Here is a 16,067-nt window from a genome sequence, read left to right as displayed (position 1 = left end):
TAGTTGAAGCGGTACGTCATTGAAGGTACTACCTCACTGACAGGCACTTTACACTGTTGACTGACCAACACATGGTCTCCTTCATGTTTAGCAATACCCAGCGAGGTAAGATCAAGAATGACAAGATCGCGCTAGGTGGAAAATTGAACTCTCCACCTTTAATTACGACATACTGTACCGGCCTGGTAAGCTCAATGACCCGTCAGATGCGCTCTCCAGGGGGACTTGCCCCAACATACAAATGGACAGGCTGCAGAGACTCCACAAGGAGCTCTGTCATCCGGGGGTCACTAGGTTCGCGCACTTCAGTAAGGCCCGCAACCTGCCCTACACAGTCGATGAGATTCGCTCCATGTCCCGAGTCTGCCCGGTGTGCACTGAGTGCAAGCCTCACTTCTTCCGCCCGGAGAATACCCACGTCATCAAAGCCACCCGGCCATTCGAACATCTAAGCATGGACTTCAAGGGGCCCCTACCGTCGACCAACCGTAACACCTATATTCTTATGGTGATCGACGAGTACTCTCGCTTCCCGTTCGCTGTGCCCTGCTCGGACATGACTGCCACCTCAGTCATAGAGGCCTTGCACAGCATCTTCGCCATCTTTGGGTACCCCAATTACATCCACAGTGACCGGGGGATCCTCCTTTATGAGCGCTGAGCTGCGGCGGTACCTCCTCGAGTGCGGTATTGCTTCAAGCAGGACCACCAGCTATAACCCACGTGGTAATGGGCAAGACGAAAGAGAGAACGCCACCGTCTAGAAAATGGTCATGCTTGCCCTCCGGTTCAAAGACCTCCCCACCGCTTGTTGGCAGGACGTACTCACTAGCACCCTGCACTCCATCCGCTTCCTCCTATGTACCACGACGAATGCCACTCCACATGAAAGGATGTTCTCTTTCCTGAGGAAATTTAAATCGGGAAGAACCATGCCAGCATGGCTCATGGTTCCCGGACCTGTCCTGCTGCGACGCCACTTCCGGTACTCAAAGAATGACCCTTTTGTTGACCAAGTGATGCTGCTCCATGTGAACCCGCATTACGCATACGTCGAGAACCTGGATGGGCGGGAGGACACGGTCTCGGTAAGGGACCTAGCACAAGCTGGATCAGACCCAGCATTGCTCCCAACCCAACTTCCTCCAACTCCTTCTCCCCTAGGTCATGTGCTTGAACAGAGGGATCGGCACCACCCCACTAGCAGCAGTGGCAACAACTCAGGCCAGCCTGTCGACAATGCCGTTGGGAAATTGAGCGAGACGGGGCACGCACTCAACGAGCCCGCCAGCGACACGACTCCAGTGGCCCCAATCCCAGTACCACGGCGGTCATGCCGGACAATCAGGTCCCCGATTGTTACAGCCCCTAGCCTCCCTCCAGTCTCTCTCTCTGCAACCCCCCCCATTTTTATTTTTACAACCCTCTATTCACCCCGGGTTCAGTTCTCAAAAAAAGGGGTGAATGTGATAGTATGGATTCTATCACCTATGTATATATGTGTATATTGTAGTATAAGATGGTTGTGATTGGCTGAGAGCATAGCCACCCCTACTGGCAGGTCTTAAAGGGTTGCTCCTAGCCAGACCCAGGTCATTCTGGACTGGTCGAATGACATGTGATATGCCCCAGTCTTAATAAAAGCCTTGGTTTGGATCAACAAGCCTTTGATTCTTTCAACGTGCACTATACATACATATACGATGGAGAAGGCCAAACTAAGATTGAGGCAGAAATATTATGAGCTAGAGGAATGAGCCCATAAAGTCCTCTTCTGGCATCTGAAGGAAGAGCAGGCCTCCAAACGATTAATGTGGTCCAGACAGGGGATGACAGGATTTCATATAAGCTGAAAGATTGTGTCAAACGTTTGGATCTGGAGCTTGAGTTGCTGATGGATCGAACAGGAGTCTGTGCAGCTGGCAGAGGTGTGGGAGCACTAGAGGCGAATCTACAAGCACTTAGTGACTCTGAATTGACTCTCTTTTGTTTCTCCTTCTCTCTTCCTGTTAAGGGCACTGGGCAACACTAATTGCGACATTTTGTCAGTAATTTTATGCAATATTACACATTCTGTACTATTACATGGCCATAATGGAATCTTGACAGCTCTGCTGCTTAGTAAATTTACAGGTATCACCAAAACAGCTGATATAGTGCAGAGTGAAGAACAAGATCCAAATCATTTGGGAAGGCAGGCCAAGAAATTGCAAATGGCATGGAATTTTCACAAGTGTAAGATGTTGCACTTTGCTAAGTCAAACCAGTGCTGGACTTACTCAGTTAATTTGAAGCCCTGGAGAGTGTTGTAGCAAAGAGAGATCGCTATGCTAACCATACTGCTCAAAACTTGAGGTCTTGAGTAAGAAGGAATGCTGAATAGTATGGATCTTCTATTCCCTGGAGCTCAGGAGGTTAAGGGGAGATGTTATCGAGGTATACAAAATCATGAAGGACCTGGATAAAGTGAATGCTCAGTCTTCTCCCTAGGACAGATGATTCTAGAAGGGCATCTGTTTAAGGTGAGAGGGGAGAGATTTAAGGGGGTCTTCAGGGGCAACCTTTTCCACTCAGACCACAGTCCATATCTGGAATGAGCTAGCAGAAGAAACTCTAGAAGCGAGTACATTTTCAATATTCAAAAAGTATTTGGACAGACATATGGATAAGAAGGGCTTAGAACAGTAGGGGGAAAGTCAAGAAAATGGAATTTGTCCAGAATTCCAACTTGATCGTCATGCACAAGTTGGGCTGAAGGGACTGTTCCATGTTGATCACTCTATGACAGCCAGTTATTTCTTGAAAAAAAAAACCTGCAGAGCTTTAAAGATAGTTTGATTTTAAATTCCTTTATATATGTTACACTTGCCTTGTAAAGTATCATTGGATGTTAGATCTTTGCCTTGTAGGTATTTTTCTGTGGCTGTAGCGTGAACAAAGTTTTTGGCGATTCCAGTGTATACCATTGAGATGGTTTTTACCAACTGCTTCTTATTTGAAACCCTTGTGTTCACCCGGAATCCAGCACTCACGTAGGCATGGGCGTTCTAAAGATGGGAAAAATGAGCTGAAATTTCCGTAATTACCAAGGGCTTCAATAATTGAAACAGAATGCAATATTCTTTCAAGATTAGATATTTAATAAGGATGTGGATCCACTTTTCCAGGTAAAAATAATATGTATGACTTTTGCTTCAAATCGTTCAATCAAATACAAACCCTTTTTTTAAGAATGCCAACAATGCATTGCACGTTCAAGAAGAGTTATCTTTTTCAAAAAATAACATTCATCCAAATATTATTCTGCCTTCAATATTGCAGAACCATCCTAATTGTAAGCTTTACACCTGTTTAGAAATCAAAGTAAATTCATGGTGCGCTAAAAGATCAAAGATCCTTTGGTTTTGGCTTCATCAATTGCCCAGTTGGAAGTTCTTTAGCAATGCTGGCTACAGCCTGATTAATGAGGTGCCCATACAGTGCACAGCTCTCCGAATAGAAGTGCTTTTTGACACTTTGTCATTCAAAAAGGCTGTAAAACTGTATTTTAAGTTTTAAAATTCGATACTTCAAAAATTGAAAACTGTAACACAAAAAAGTAAACTATAAATATTAATTAAATCAAAAATGTAAATTAACTTAAATTTACTTCTATACCATCATTCATCTCCATTAAAATGAATGGAGTATCTGAATTTGTACCAGTTCTCATCTGCTGCACTTTAAGCAAGCAGTATAAACACAGAAATGCTGGAGGAACTCAGCAGGTCTTGCAGCGTTCATAGGAGGTAAAGATATACTACAGTCACTTTGGACCTGAGCCCTTCTTCAAGGCAAGCAACCTTTTCTACTTAACTAAAGGAAGCTGTAGAAAGTTGACACTCTTGACTGTGAGCAGAAAATCGGCAGCCAAGATCCATCAAGATATTTGGGTCATCAAAAAAATGCTGAATCCAGAACAATTACACAGAATTTATCAGGAAATTCTGAGGCATTAACATAATGACTTGACCTTTCCCAATTTTAAAAGTGGTAGATAAATATACTCAAGATTATAACTTGTGTTTTACCTATCAAAACCAGTAACATTGCAATTTTGTTTAACTGGAAAAGAAAACAAGTACTGTCATACAGCAGTATTAAATGAGATACATGAAATAGAACTAAATGGGTTCTCTGATGTGGGTGAAGAGGGGCATTAAATAAGATTCTGTAATGGTGTCTGGAATTTGTTATCGGCTGAGAACATTCACCAGTGGCGGGACGACTTTGTGGTCCAAAATAAGATGTATCTGTCCATAAAATGGCTGTAAAAACAGGTAGCCAGCAAATCCACAAGACCCATCTTAACTGACTGCCACAATTTTAAATACTTCTTAAACACTCAGAAGCATTCAAAAGATTTTTTAAAAACATTCTGAAAATTTAAAGAAAACAAAAAAAAATTTGAAAATCTTTAAATGTAATGTGGTATCACTTATTGGTCCTCTTTAAGTGCCATTGAGAAGATGGTGGCGAGCCAAATTCTCGAACCATTGCATGCATTACTTCATACTTGTGTGGTGCAGATGGTGGGCCAGGTCGCACTGACCATCAGCTGCCAACTGATGAAAATCAGTGGATTCCACTTATTGTGTGAGTGCATTGCAATATGGGAAATCAGAAAGTAACCAAAGAGATATTCTCACTTGACATAATTTTTTGTAAACATGTTAATATTTTTATTTTACTTATCTTAATATTTCCATTAGTAATTATAAAAATATATATATTTATTTATTTTTAATTATTTAAAGCCATTTGAACTGATGATCAGAAACAAAAACATTCAAAGGCCTCTTACTTTTAGAGTCAAAGGTCAGATGTTATTTTGAGGTATAAAGAATAAAATCTCAGTGTTCTCAATCTAATAAGTAACTGCCCTTGCCACTCCTTCTCTCTCAACATCAAGGATGCTCTGTACTTCATTAAAATCATGGCTGTTTTTCTATATTTCCTCATTTTCCAACATTATCTCTTTATCAACGGCGAAAAAATAAACCTCTGGAAGAACTCAGCAGGTTAAGAAGCAGGTGAAGAGGCAAAAGGGACATACTGTGACAATCCCCTGGATTTCCTTTTGTGCCCTTTAATATACTGAAGCTGCTCAATCAACTTGGAATGAGCACAAAGACTGAGCCCCCACAACCCTTAAGAGTAGAGAATTCCACTGCCCTCTTGGTGAATAAATTTCCTCACATCTGTCTTAGATGCTCGGCCCTCATTCCGAAACTGTGGCCCATAGTTCTAAACTCCAGGAGAAACATTATCTGCATCCGGCCTACCAACCCTTTAAGAATTGTGTCTATTTTCATGAGATCTCCCTTCATTGTTCTAAATTATAGAGAATGCAATCCCAGATGTATTAATCTCTTATTATACTGTAAATATGTCATCCATAGACCCAATCTAATTAAAGCTCTCTGCAGTCCTTCTATAGCAAGTACATCCCTTGTAGGTAAAATCAAAACTGTATACAATGTAGTCTTACCAAGTCGTTGTACAATTTCAATGCAACTTCCTTACTCTGTTTCCAAACCACAGGGTTATAAAGACTAATAGTTTACTGCTCCTACATTTTGTGTTCCACCATACCGAGATCCCTTCAAACAGCAGCATCACCGAACACCTTGGCACTTAAACAAATGCTTAATTTTTTAATTGAAGGCACTAAAATGGATGAAACAGCTTGCATTTTCACAACCCGGATAACCTCAAATCATTGAGGGTGTTCTGAAAACTTTCTTGTTTCATTCAAATTTACTGCTTTACTTAACTTACTCCACAAAAAGATGCAGATAAAAAGAAAAAAATTTTATTCACCTGATTTCGCGGCATGATCTTATAAGTGTTCATCAATTCTCCTTCTGCCAGTTTTGGGATTTCCACGAACAAGAGAAACTTAATAAAATGAAGAGAACAAATTGGAATTATTATGAGGTAGGGTGGGTTTAGCTTTCTTTTAGGTATACATAAGTCGGTACAACATTGTGGGGTGAAGGGCCTGTACAGTGTTCTAATGTGCTGCATGCTCTCTGTACACAAAAGGTGGTGGGCGTATGGAATGGGCTGCCGGGGGTGGGGGGAGTTGAAGTTGGTAATATTGCAATGTTTACGAAAATATTGGACAGATACAGAGACAGGATGGGTTCAGAGGGATGTGGTCCAATGCAGGCAGGTGGAACTAGTGTGGGTTGGATATTTTGGTCAGCGGGGGGGGGGATTGGTGTGAAGTTTCCACGCTGTGTGACTCTATAAATCTTCAGTGGCAATATTTGCATCACAATAAAGCTAAAACCACTCGCCAATAATAAAATGAAAATTGAAATAATTCATATTTGAAAATATTACATAAACTTTCTCAGAAAGGTTTTCTGCATATATGGCATTTTGAAACCATTCAATAACTATCACAGACAAAGGACTTGAAAGACCAAAATTATTCAACAAACAGAAAGGTAGTTAAATTTAGAGCTTTTAAAATGTTTGCCTACAAGTTAAAAAGATGTAACTGATGTTACGATGGGAACAGCAGTTCACAAGTAAGTCACAGAAACACACCTTTCCTTGCATGTTGACATCAAGAAAGTCCATTAAAGTGTAAACATTCACAGCATCAATATATGACACAGTTACTTTTGCACCAGCAGCTTCGAGGACCACAAATACATCAGACACAAACTCATGGTGCATCCATTTCATCATTAAATTCCCAGCCCATCCACCGGTCTGTTGAAATAAAGCAAATGAGAATGTCATTTTTATGTCCTTCTATTCTCGGAATAACACCAATAATTCCAGACATAACAGACTGCAGATGATGGAATAAAACCATAGAACATTATGGCACAGAAACTGGCCCTTTAGCCCTTCTAGACTGTGCTGAACTATTATTCTGTCTTGTCCCAATGACATGCGCCCAATCCATATCCCTCCTACGCCACCTGTCCAAATTTTTCTGGTGTTAAAATTGAACCCACATTCATCACTTCAGCTGGCAGCTCTTTCCACACTCCACCACTCGTTGTGTGAAGGAATTCCCCCTCATATTCCCACTAAACTTTGTCCCTTTCACTCTTAACCCATGTCCTCTGGTTTGTATCTTTCCTGACATCAGTGGGAAAACAACCTATTTGCCTTTACTCTAACCCATCATATTTTTCTACTAATTCTGGGGAATAAAGCCCTAACCTGCTCCACCTTTCCTTACAATGGAGTTCCTCAAGTCCAGCCAACATCGTAGTAAATCTTCTCCCCATTGTTTTCAATCTTATCGATATATTTCCTGTAGCTAGGTGACCAAAATAATCCACAAATACTGAGCAACCAGTAAGATCTGATTGATTAGCTGCAAAACCACTTTGAGGTCATTCACTTGAAAGATGAAGGGTTTTCCAATCTTAAAGATTAACTGTAAAAACACTGGAGGAAGTCAACAAATCTTGCAGCGTCCAAAGGAGGTAAAGACATAACTGATGTTTCAGGCCTGAACCCTACTTCAAAGGACCTAAAAGAAGGACTCAGACTCGAAATGTTGGCTATATATCTTTACCTCCTATGGACGCTGCAAGACCTGATGAATTCCTCCATCATTTCCGTTTTTTTTTTAAAAAACTACCATCACAGCATCTGCAGACTTTCATGTTTCATTTAAAGATTAACTGTTTCTTTTGCCACAGATGCTCCCTGATCTGCTGAGCTTTTTTTTCCAGCATTTTTATATGAATAAAGAGGCCACAGGAAATCTCAAATAGGCAGCTAAAAATAAGGTTAGAACAATAAGGAAGAAAAAGAAACATGCGTGGGAGACCAGAAGGTTCAAGCATCAAGGAGCAGAGAGAAACAAAATAAACCAGGGCAAGTCTGCATGCAGCAAAGGAGATGATTCAGAGGGGAAACGTGGTAAAAATTGACTCAGATGTACGGAGCCAGACAAAACTGAAAATGTAGTCATGAAAGTTAGTTAAATCATTCGGAATTTGGTTATCATGTACACTGCCAATGTTAAATTCTGAAAGTAGAGCCAAAAGTTAATTAATTTTCTGCTTACTGATCAGCTGTCATTCAGATTATTATTTCAAAGCGGATGACTAATTCATAAAGGAAGGACATCCCTCATACAAAAATAAATACTTTTTGACAAAAACAAATACTTACATTTCTTACAGGCCCATTAGCAATCTTCAGTAGGTGACTAGCTATAACATTGTAGGTTGGAGATTGGTCAGAATATTGTTTCAGGTAGCCAATGAGTGAATTCAGGCTGACATTGGAATACACCTTCAAGCAACTTGGTTCCATTGAGACTGTGTAAAGGTCAGGGATTCCTTTTACATCTAAGAACACTTGATAAGGTCCATCGTTCTTGTAGACACCTGTGAGAAAATTATCAGAGCACACATTTGCTCTTAATTCTTTGAGAGAGGATAAGAAAAGATGATGGGAGATACGTTTTCATAATATGAAAGAGCTGTAAATCTTCAGGCCTTCCAGAATATTCTGGCTGAAGTTCACTAGAAAGTTCAAATCAGATCAAAAGCCTCCCTATCAGTTGCTATGAGGTATTATTAAAGAGCAGACCATGTCAATAGGGTTATGGACAGGATGAAGGTATAAACTACCTTCAACATCTTAAGGCATTTCAGTTCCTCCTCATTGGCAATATATCCGTAATAAAATGAGGCTTTAACTCTTTTTGAATACAGATATTTTGACAAGCTTAGGAGCAGTTGTCAGTAGAATATGAACTGAAGAAGTACTATCTAAATTCATAGCCAAGTTGACAAAAAACTGGCATCATCTTAGATTTTCTAAAGCACCTCTAAGACAATGAAATGCACCAAAAAACTTAAAAGTCTGAGAATGTAGCAGCAAGTCACAGAGATATCAGCACCAATGATCTGGCCACGGAACTTGCATTTTCACAGAAAAAAAATACTAATTTCAACTTTCCCTATATTTAGTTAAAAAACAAATTCTGCTCATCCAATATTGTTTCCTAATCGGGTGACAAACGAGAGGACACAAGATGGTGTTTAAGATCAAATTCAACGTTGACAACACACATACATCATGGTAATTTTTTTAATGTCAAAGAGTAACATACATTTGAGAGTTTAATGAGCGTCGGAGAAAACCCAACAAGAAGAATCAATTTTTAATTTTTTTTGCAAACTTATGTTAAATTGAGACATAACAGGCTATTTCAACCCACAAGTCTATGCTGCCTGATTTACACCCAATTAACATACATCTATGTATGTTTTAAAAGGTGGGAGTAAACTGGAGTCCCTGGGGAAAACCCACACAAACACAGGAAGAACATATCAACTCTTTACAGACAGTGCTGGATTCGAAACCCGGTCCCGACCGCTGGCGCAGTAAAGGCGTTGTGCTAACCGCTATGCCAACCGTTCCGCCTAGTTTCATCAGTTTCCAATTTTTCTGTCACTATCACCTTGACAGGCTCAAGGTAAAACTATATATCTTTTCATCTCCCTTATAATACTCCTACCCTGTCACATTAAACCCACTATCCCGACTGTTGAATTAAGAACTTCCTTTTTACTTATAATCGTATACTTAAAAAAAATTGATCAAAAATTAGTAGTGATTGGTTAAGAACCTTTTAGTTATTTTGTCTGCGGTGGGGTGGCCCGCAATTGCGGAGATCGGGCTGACACATCGTGCGGCAGTAGACACGGATGGTCAGAGATCGCTAAAGCGACTCCCAGGACAACGAACCGGTGGGGGTAGAAGCTGGGGCAGCATCAGACCAACAGCCCTAAAATGGCATTGGTCAAGCTGTCCAGCTAACTCAGCAGAAACAGGCTGAGGAAGAAGGGCATTCATATGCATGGATGTTCCCGCCCGCTATTATTCATATGGCTGACTCAGTCAATCAGCAAAAAACGGCAAGAACTTGAGCGGCCTTTCCAGCCCTAATAAAGGAGTGAGCTTAATCTGTCACACTGTGTGTGTGTGTTTCTTTGTAGCAGTTGGCTACAACAGTTTATTTTTCAGTAAATTAAGAGAAGAAACAAAGTATAAACTTTTGTTTTGTAACAGTACAGTCTCCATTAACAACAGGTACCTTTTGCAGTGTTGCCATTTATGATTTTGATGGCTTTATCAGAATGCTCTTGCAATAACATGTACAATTCTGTTAGCTTGGTGGGCTGATACCATTTTATTGTATTTGTCGAGAAAAGCAAGTTGTCTGTGCTCTTTGCTTGACCGGTACAAGGTCCAATTCTGTTCAAATGACTCTGCTTACACAGCTGGTTTGTCTTGGGACAAGTTTTCAAATCCTTAAAACACAAATTAATGAAATAAAACAAGTTTTAATTGCTAAAAATCTCAATATGACAATAGTCTGTATCATGCTCTTTTAATAAATCCAAAGAACTTGATTAAAACACCAGGATTGATTTTCACTTTCAGCTTCTGAGCTAGAATGCCAGTTGTGTTGAAGAAGCCCAGGTATAGAAAACAACTTTTAAAACAATAGCATCCCAGAAAATAAACATGTCAAAGTGAAATAGAGAGAAGCGTTCTTAACCTCAATATCAATGAAGAATCCTCTTTGGTTTTTGGCTGAATCGTTTACAAAAGATTTCATCGCATCTAAAATCGGACGGTATCCTGCATTTATCAGAGAGAAAACAGCAAGTTAGCAAAATGAATTGGTGTGATGTTTCATGTTGGATATTGCATTTTATTTCCATTAATAACTATAAGAAATTGAACTTGTAAATTACAAATCAGAAGTAGTTTGATCCAAACAGCGAATTTTACCTACATCATCTTGCCTCCTAACTTATACATCCTATTCATTTGTACTTCTTCTGTGCCAAAATCATTCACCGTCAATTGTTTGCAGACCATCAAGGTAATTTGAATCAACGTAGTCACCTGAAGTTCTCAATTCTGCAAATAATTACTATCTGGATTACTTTTTCTTTCTGAGGACTGGATTTGAAAGCTAACTTTTAGTAATTTGTAGCTGAAAATTGTAGTGATCAAAGAAGGTGATATAATGTAAAGAGAAGACCATATGTTTTGTACTGATTTAATATGTCGGCATTCAAGCTCAATGCTATTCTATATTGAAAGAAGCTGAAAGACCGAGTAAGCAGAAATGACCTTCACCACATCCAAGTTGAAATACAGAGATACAGTGCTTATGGGGAGGATTAGCAATCCAACATTACAAGCTCTCATCATGAGAAATATTGAACTTATATTTATTAATTTGGCAGCATGGATAGTGTAGTGGTGAGCACAATGTTATAACAACACCAGCGACATGGGTTCGAATCTGTCTGTAAGGAATCTGTACGTTCTCCCTATGTCTACATGAGTTTCCTTCGGGTGCTCTAGTTTCCTCCCACCTGTCAAAATGTATGAGGATGGGTTCATGGGCCAGAAGGGCCTGTTACCATGCTATGTGTCTCAATTTAAATTTAAATTACTGGAGCTGGTGCCTGCTGTGTCAACAACAGATACATTAAACGGTTATGCTTCAAGTTCTGGTGAGCCACATACAGATGTCACGGAGTCCGGAGGACCACAAACACCAGCAGCAATAGATATGCACCACCACACAAGGTCACTTAAACAAAAGTAGTTTTTAATTATAATTGAACAAGAAAACAGAATTAAACTTTAACTTATTACTTAACCTACCTAACTACTTAATCCCACCCTCTAACACTAAGTACAGGTGTATGTCATGTATATTTAAGATTAGAAAAGTTCTTTGGATTACAGTCCAATCTCACTGGTTGCAGGCAATTCTTGTACTGTGCAGAAGTTAGCATTAACAAAGTTCACCAGTGTTTGGTGCTTAACAGGCAAATGGTTACCACTCAGGAGAGTTCTTACTGGCTTTCTTGCCCTTTTCCAGGACATCCGCAACTGATTCTTTCTCAATCAGTCTTGCTGACGAAACTTGACCCCTGCAGGGTTCTCCAGATGATCCTCTTTCTTTCAGGTCACCTTTCACACTTCCAGTCTTCTCCTTTGACCAAGCAGCCTTCTAAAGTTTTCCAGCTTGTCCTTCTGGAACAGATTCTGTCTCTCTCCTCTCTGCTTTACCCCCCCCCCCCCCCTCTCTGAGAGCAAAACTGTTCTCCTCTGCCTGTAAAGATCACAGGCACTCCCAGGCCAGCTGCTGTTGATACTTTGTTGTGTCCTGCAAAAAGCATTCTGCAAAAGTCCTGCAAATACTCTGTTTTTTAAAATGTGTTTGTGCGCAAGCTGCTCTAACAATTCCTCCCAAACCACCTCGAAATACACTGTCACAGAAAAGACACAAGTATTGGAGGATATACATAAGAGAGGTATGAAATTGATCTGTGGCAGAAGGAGTCATTTATGAAGATGACAGAAACCTGGAGACATTTGAGAAGCTATGTTTATCAGATACTTAATACAATGATAAACATCCTGAAATTACTTTGAAATGTAAAGAAGAAAACTAATTTGAACCTATGGTGGGACTGATATTAGGATATTCTTCTCTTGTTCATAAAAGAGCTTGCTGACAAGATTAGCAAAAGCAAGAACAGCATTGGGATAAATTAAGAAATAACTCAGTGAATTTTTTGGATCTTTCTGGATGTTTAATGATGCCCTCTATAATATTTCTAGGTGCCCTAGACATAAACTTGAAAATTCAATCTTAAGCTAAGTTTTTCAAATAATTTCTGATTTTTTTCCTTTTTTTAAAACTTTTAGTCTTCTAGCATTTACAGTATTAGCTATGTCATACCAATTACAGTCAAATATATTTTTCCAGGTTATGTTCATGTTCTGTGCAGAATCTTTCCTTCCCTGGCAAAGTCATTCAAACCAATATTCTATGCTTTCTGTGGAAAATAAGGTTCTTTTGCTGTTCTATTTGTGTGGGAGAATTATCCAACTATTCAATAAGTGTGCACTATGACTTCACTTGCAAGTTTCTAATGTCATATTTTTGGTAATATTACATTGTTTGTGAAGCACTTAAAGTCTTGTATAGCCACTGCCGCTCAGATGAGTGTGGGTTTGTTTTTTATGAAGGGAAAGATGAAGCTTATATTTCCTGCAGGGATTGCTTCAGAGAGGGCTGCAAGTTGCAAAGGAGGTATTTCTTGTCACAGCCCACCATCAGAATGTCATCACATCAATAATTCGGAATGATAGAAATAAGAGTTTTCTGTTCCCCATGAAGTGGAGGGGGCATGAAGGGTGTGCCAGGCACGTAATAGTCTACTGTTTTGTCCAATAAAGATTCGACAAACAGACAAGACATGATATCCTGGCAAGTCAAAGAAGAATGTTGTAATCTGATTTCATATCCAATTGCATGCTCTATCACTTACTAACAATGAAGAACATGCGAAGGAAAGGAGTCGATATATTTCACTCTTTATAGAACTAGTTAACTTATTCAACAATTTTTTCTATTTTTAACCAGCAAAGGAAATCTACTTAGTTGCTATCCGTGCAAATGACATTGGATTGAAATATATTTGGAAGGCCAAATCTCTCCCACCCTGGTGAGGAGTCCAGGAAATAAGGCAATGAAAGGGAGGTTCGAGCTGCTAGCTTCACAAGGCAAGTTCTCCTCGTGGCCATAATGAGCAAATGTCTCCCCGGTCGATTAAAAAAAAAAGATTTAGCTTCCTGCAACCTTGATTGACAGGCACCATCCCTCACCCATCTCTTCCTTCTCCTCATTGCAGCCTGCTGGATTGCCCATTTCCAGCTCGCTCTCAGAACTGATGCACACCCAGTCCTTACTGCCTCCCCCCCACCCCAACCCATTGAAAGAGGAAGTCCATTTAAAATCCATGGGACTGTTATTTATTGAAGCAGCAAAATACTGGTATACATATTAAGCCATGGAGCAATATTACTGAAAGTTTTCACCATTTTAAAATGTGTTACTAAATTTATTGTTATTTAATAAAGACATATTTAAGATGCTTTCTTCCAACTTACAAAAGCCAGCTGAACATACCACGTACATTCTCCCAAGTAACTGGGTATTGAATTATAGACAAACCTGTACATCTGCAGACATTGCCATCAAAGCTGTCCTCCACCTCCTGATTAGTAGGAGTCGCATTATTCTTCAGGAGACTGGAGGGGGGAAAAAAGGAATAATAAAGTCTATAAACAGTAAAATCAGGTCTAAAAATCAACATATGCCAAGATTAACATTATTTATCTAGTAACCATCTGTCTCACCTGTGATATATATCCATTACCACAGATACCAGAGCTTTAACTCCATTGTCTCCAACCACTGTTAACACAACTGACAAACACTATTTATATTTATTTTTTCCCCAAAAATGACCTGTAATCCTTTTTCAACTATCCTTATGGTCTTATCCTCACATACTTACTCTAATTTCCAGCAATGTTATGTCATAGAGATATAAGCAGGGAAATAAACACCCCTTTGGCCTAACTCATCCAACTGCCTCTCCAAGTTAGTCCAATTTGCTTGCACTCAGCCTATATTCCTCTAAACCTTCTCTATTCACATACCTGTCCAAATATTTGTAAACATTGTAATTGTATCTGCTTTGCCACTTCTACCGCCTTCTGCTTTGTCTTTTCTCTCTCAACTTAAAGCTATGCCCTCTGGTTTTAGTGGCCCTTTCCTTTGGAAAAAAAACTGTGGCTATCCATCTTATCCATGCCCCTCATGATTTTATGAACCTCTATAAAATAATCCCTGAACCTTCTTCACTGCAGGAAAAATGGACCCAGCATATCCAATCTCTCCTTATTACTTATGCCCTCCAGTCCTGGCAACATCCTTGCAAATCTTATCTGCTCCCTCTCCAGCTGAATCACACCTTTCCTATAGTATGTTAATTATGAGGACATACAATATTCCAGGATTGGTCTTACCAGCATCTTATACAGCTATAATGGCCCAACTTTTATACTCAATGCCCTGACCAATTACGGCAACCATCCTATAAGGCTTCTCCACTACCCTGTATACCCGTGCCACCACTTTCAGGGACCCTATTTTACAACATTCCCTAGGACTCAGCCATTCACTGTGTATGCCCTACCCTTGTCAATCTTCCCAGAATACATCACTTCACACTTATTTGAGTTGAATTCCATTTACCTATTTTCTCCTTTGATCTGGGTTCTGCTGTAACATCAGTCAACCCTCTTCACTATCCATTCTACTTAAAGTACATGTTATTAGGGTAAAGTCTTATCATGGACATAAAAACTGGTTGATAGACAGGAAACACGGCCAGCTGAAGACACTAATTTGAGGCACTGACTCAAGAAGGCAGCTAACATCATAAACAATCCCCATCACCTCTTCTCGCTGCTACCTTCAGTCTGAAGACCAGCATTTTCAGGTGCAAGAACAGTTTCTTTCCAATGGTTCTTACGCTCTTGAAGCTCATCTTGTTACACTAATCATGGACTGCTCAGATACCACAAAAAGGATGGTCTACATGATTGTAACACCGTGCTTTTCTTGCACATGAATATTTATTATCTATCTACCTTTTGCATTTACTATCTCCTTTTAATTTAATGTATACTATTTTGATTGTTTTTTTTTAAAAACAAAGTACTTGTTCAGCTGCAGAATTTTGGTGCATGTACTGTATATATTGTACAATGTATATGACAATAAATTCTTATCATCATTGAACAGAAAATCAGCATTTCCAGGATAGTTTCTGGCAGAGAGGAGTCACAGGAATCTGCGCTAGGAGTCCAGATATTCATAAATCAATTATTTTGATTAGGGAATAGAAATTTTTAAGTTTGTTGATGAAACAACTGGCTGGGATTGAAAGTTACAAAGAGGATGCAGAGCAGCTTGAAATAAATCAAACAGATTAAGCAAGTGGAGAAAATGTGCAGTGGTAACATGAAAAAATGTGATGTTACCCACTTGTGGTGATATGAATATTCTGTGTCTATGTGACTGGCCTGCCGACTGATGACTCGATTCCTTGTAACCCCTCCCCCTGTGACATGGCCAT

The 16,067-nt window shown here is 39.7% G+C and overlaps 1 protein-coding gene across 2 annotated transcripts in view; it reads right to left on the bottom strand.

Annotated features, from left to right (window-relative positions):
• The window catches only part of LOC138762909 (xanthine dehydrogenase/oxidase-like), a 223,412-nt gene that overhangs the window by 138,598 nt on the left and 68,747 nt on the right, over positions 1-16,067 (bottom strand). For both annotated transcript variants that reach the window (XM_069936426.1, XM_069936420.1), the window contains 7 exons: positions 14,093-14,169; positions 10,601-10,683; positions 10,133-10,349; positions 8,197-8,414; positions 6,601-6,768; positions 5,863-5,940; positions 2,870-3,047 (listed from right to left, as the gene is read on the bottom strand). In XM_069936426.1, the coding sequence (XP_069792527.1) occupies positions 2,870-3,047; positions 5,863-5,940; positions 6,601-6,768; positions 8,197-8,414; positions 10,133-10,349; positions 10,601-10,683; positions 14,093-14,169 (1,019 nt within the window). The remainder of the gene's footprint in view (positions 1-2,869; positions 3,048-5,862; positions 5,941-6,600; positions 6,769-8,196; positions 8,415-10,132; positions 10,350-10,600; positions 10,684-14,092; positions 14,170-16,067) is intronic.

This window comes from Narcine bancroftii, chromosome 1, assembly GCF_036971445.1.
Source record: "Narcine bancroftii isolate sNarBan1 chromosome 1, sNarBan1.hap1, whole genome shotgun sequence".
NCBI classification, from domain to species: Eukaryota; Metazoa; Chordata; class Chondrichthyes; order Torpediniformes; family Narcinidae; genus Narcine; species Narcine bancroftii.
This window is presented reverse-complemented; position numbering and strand designations above follow the sequence as displayed.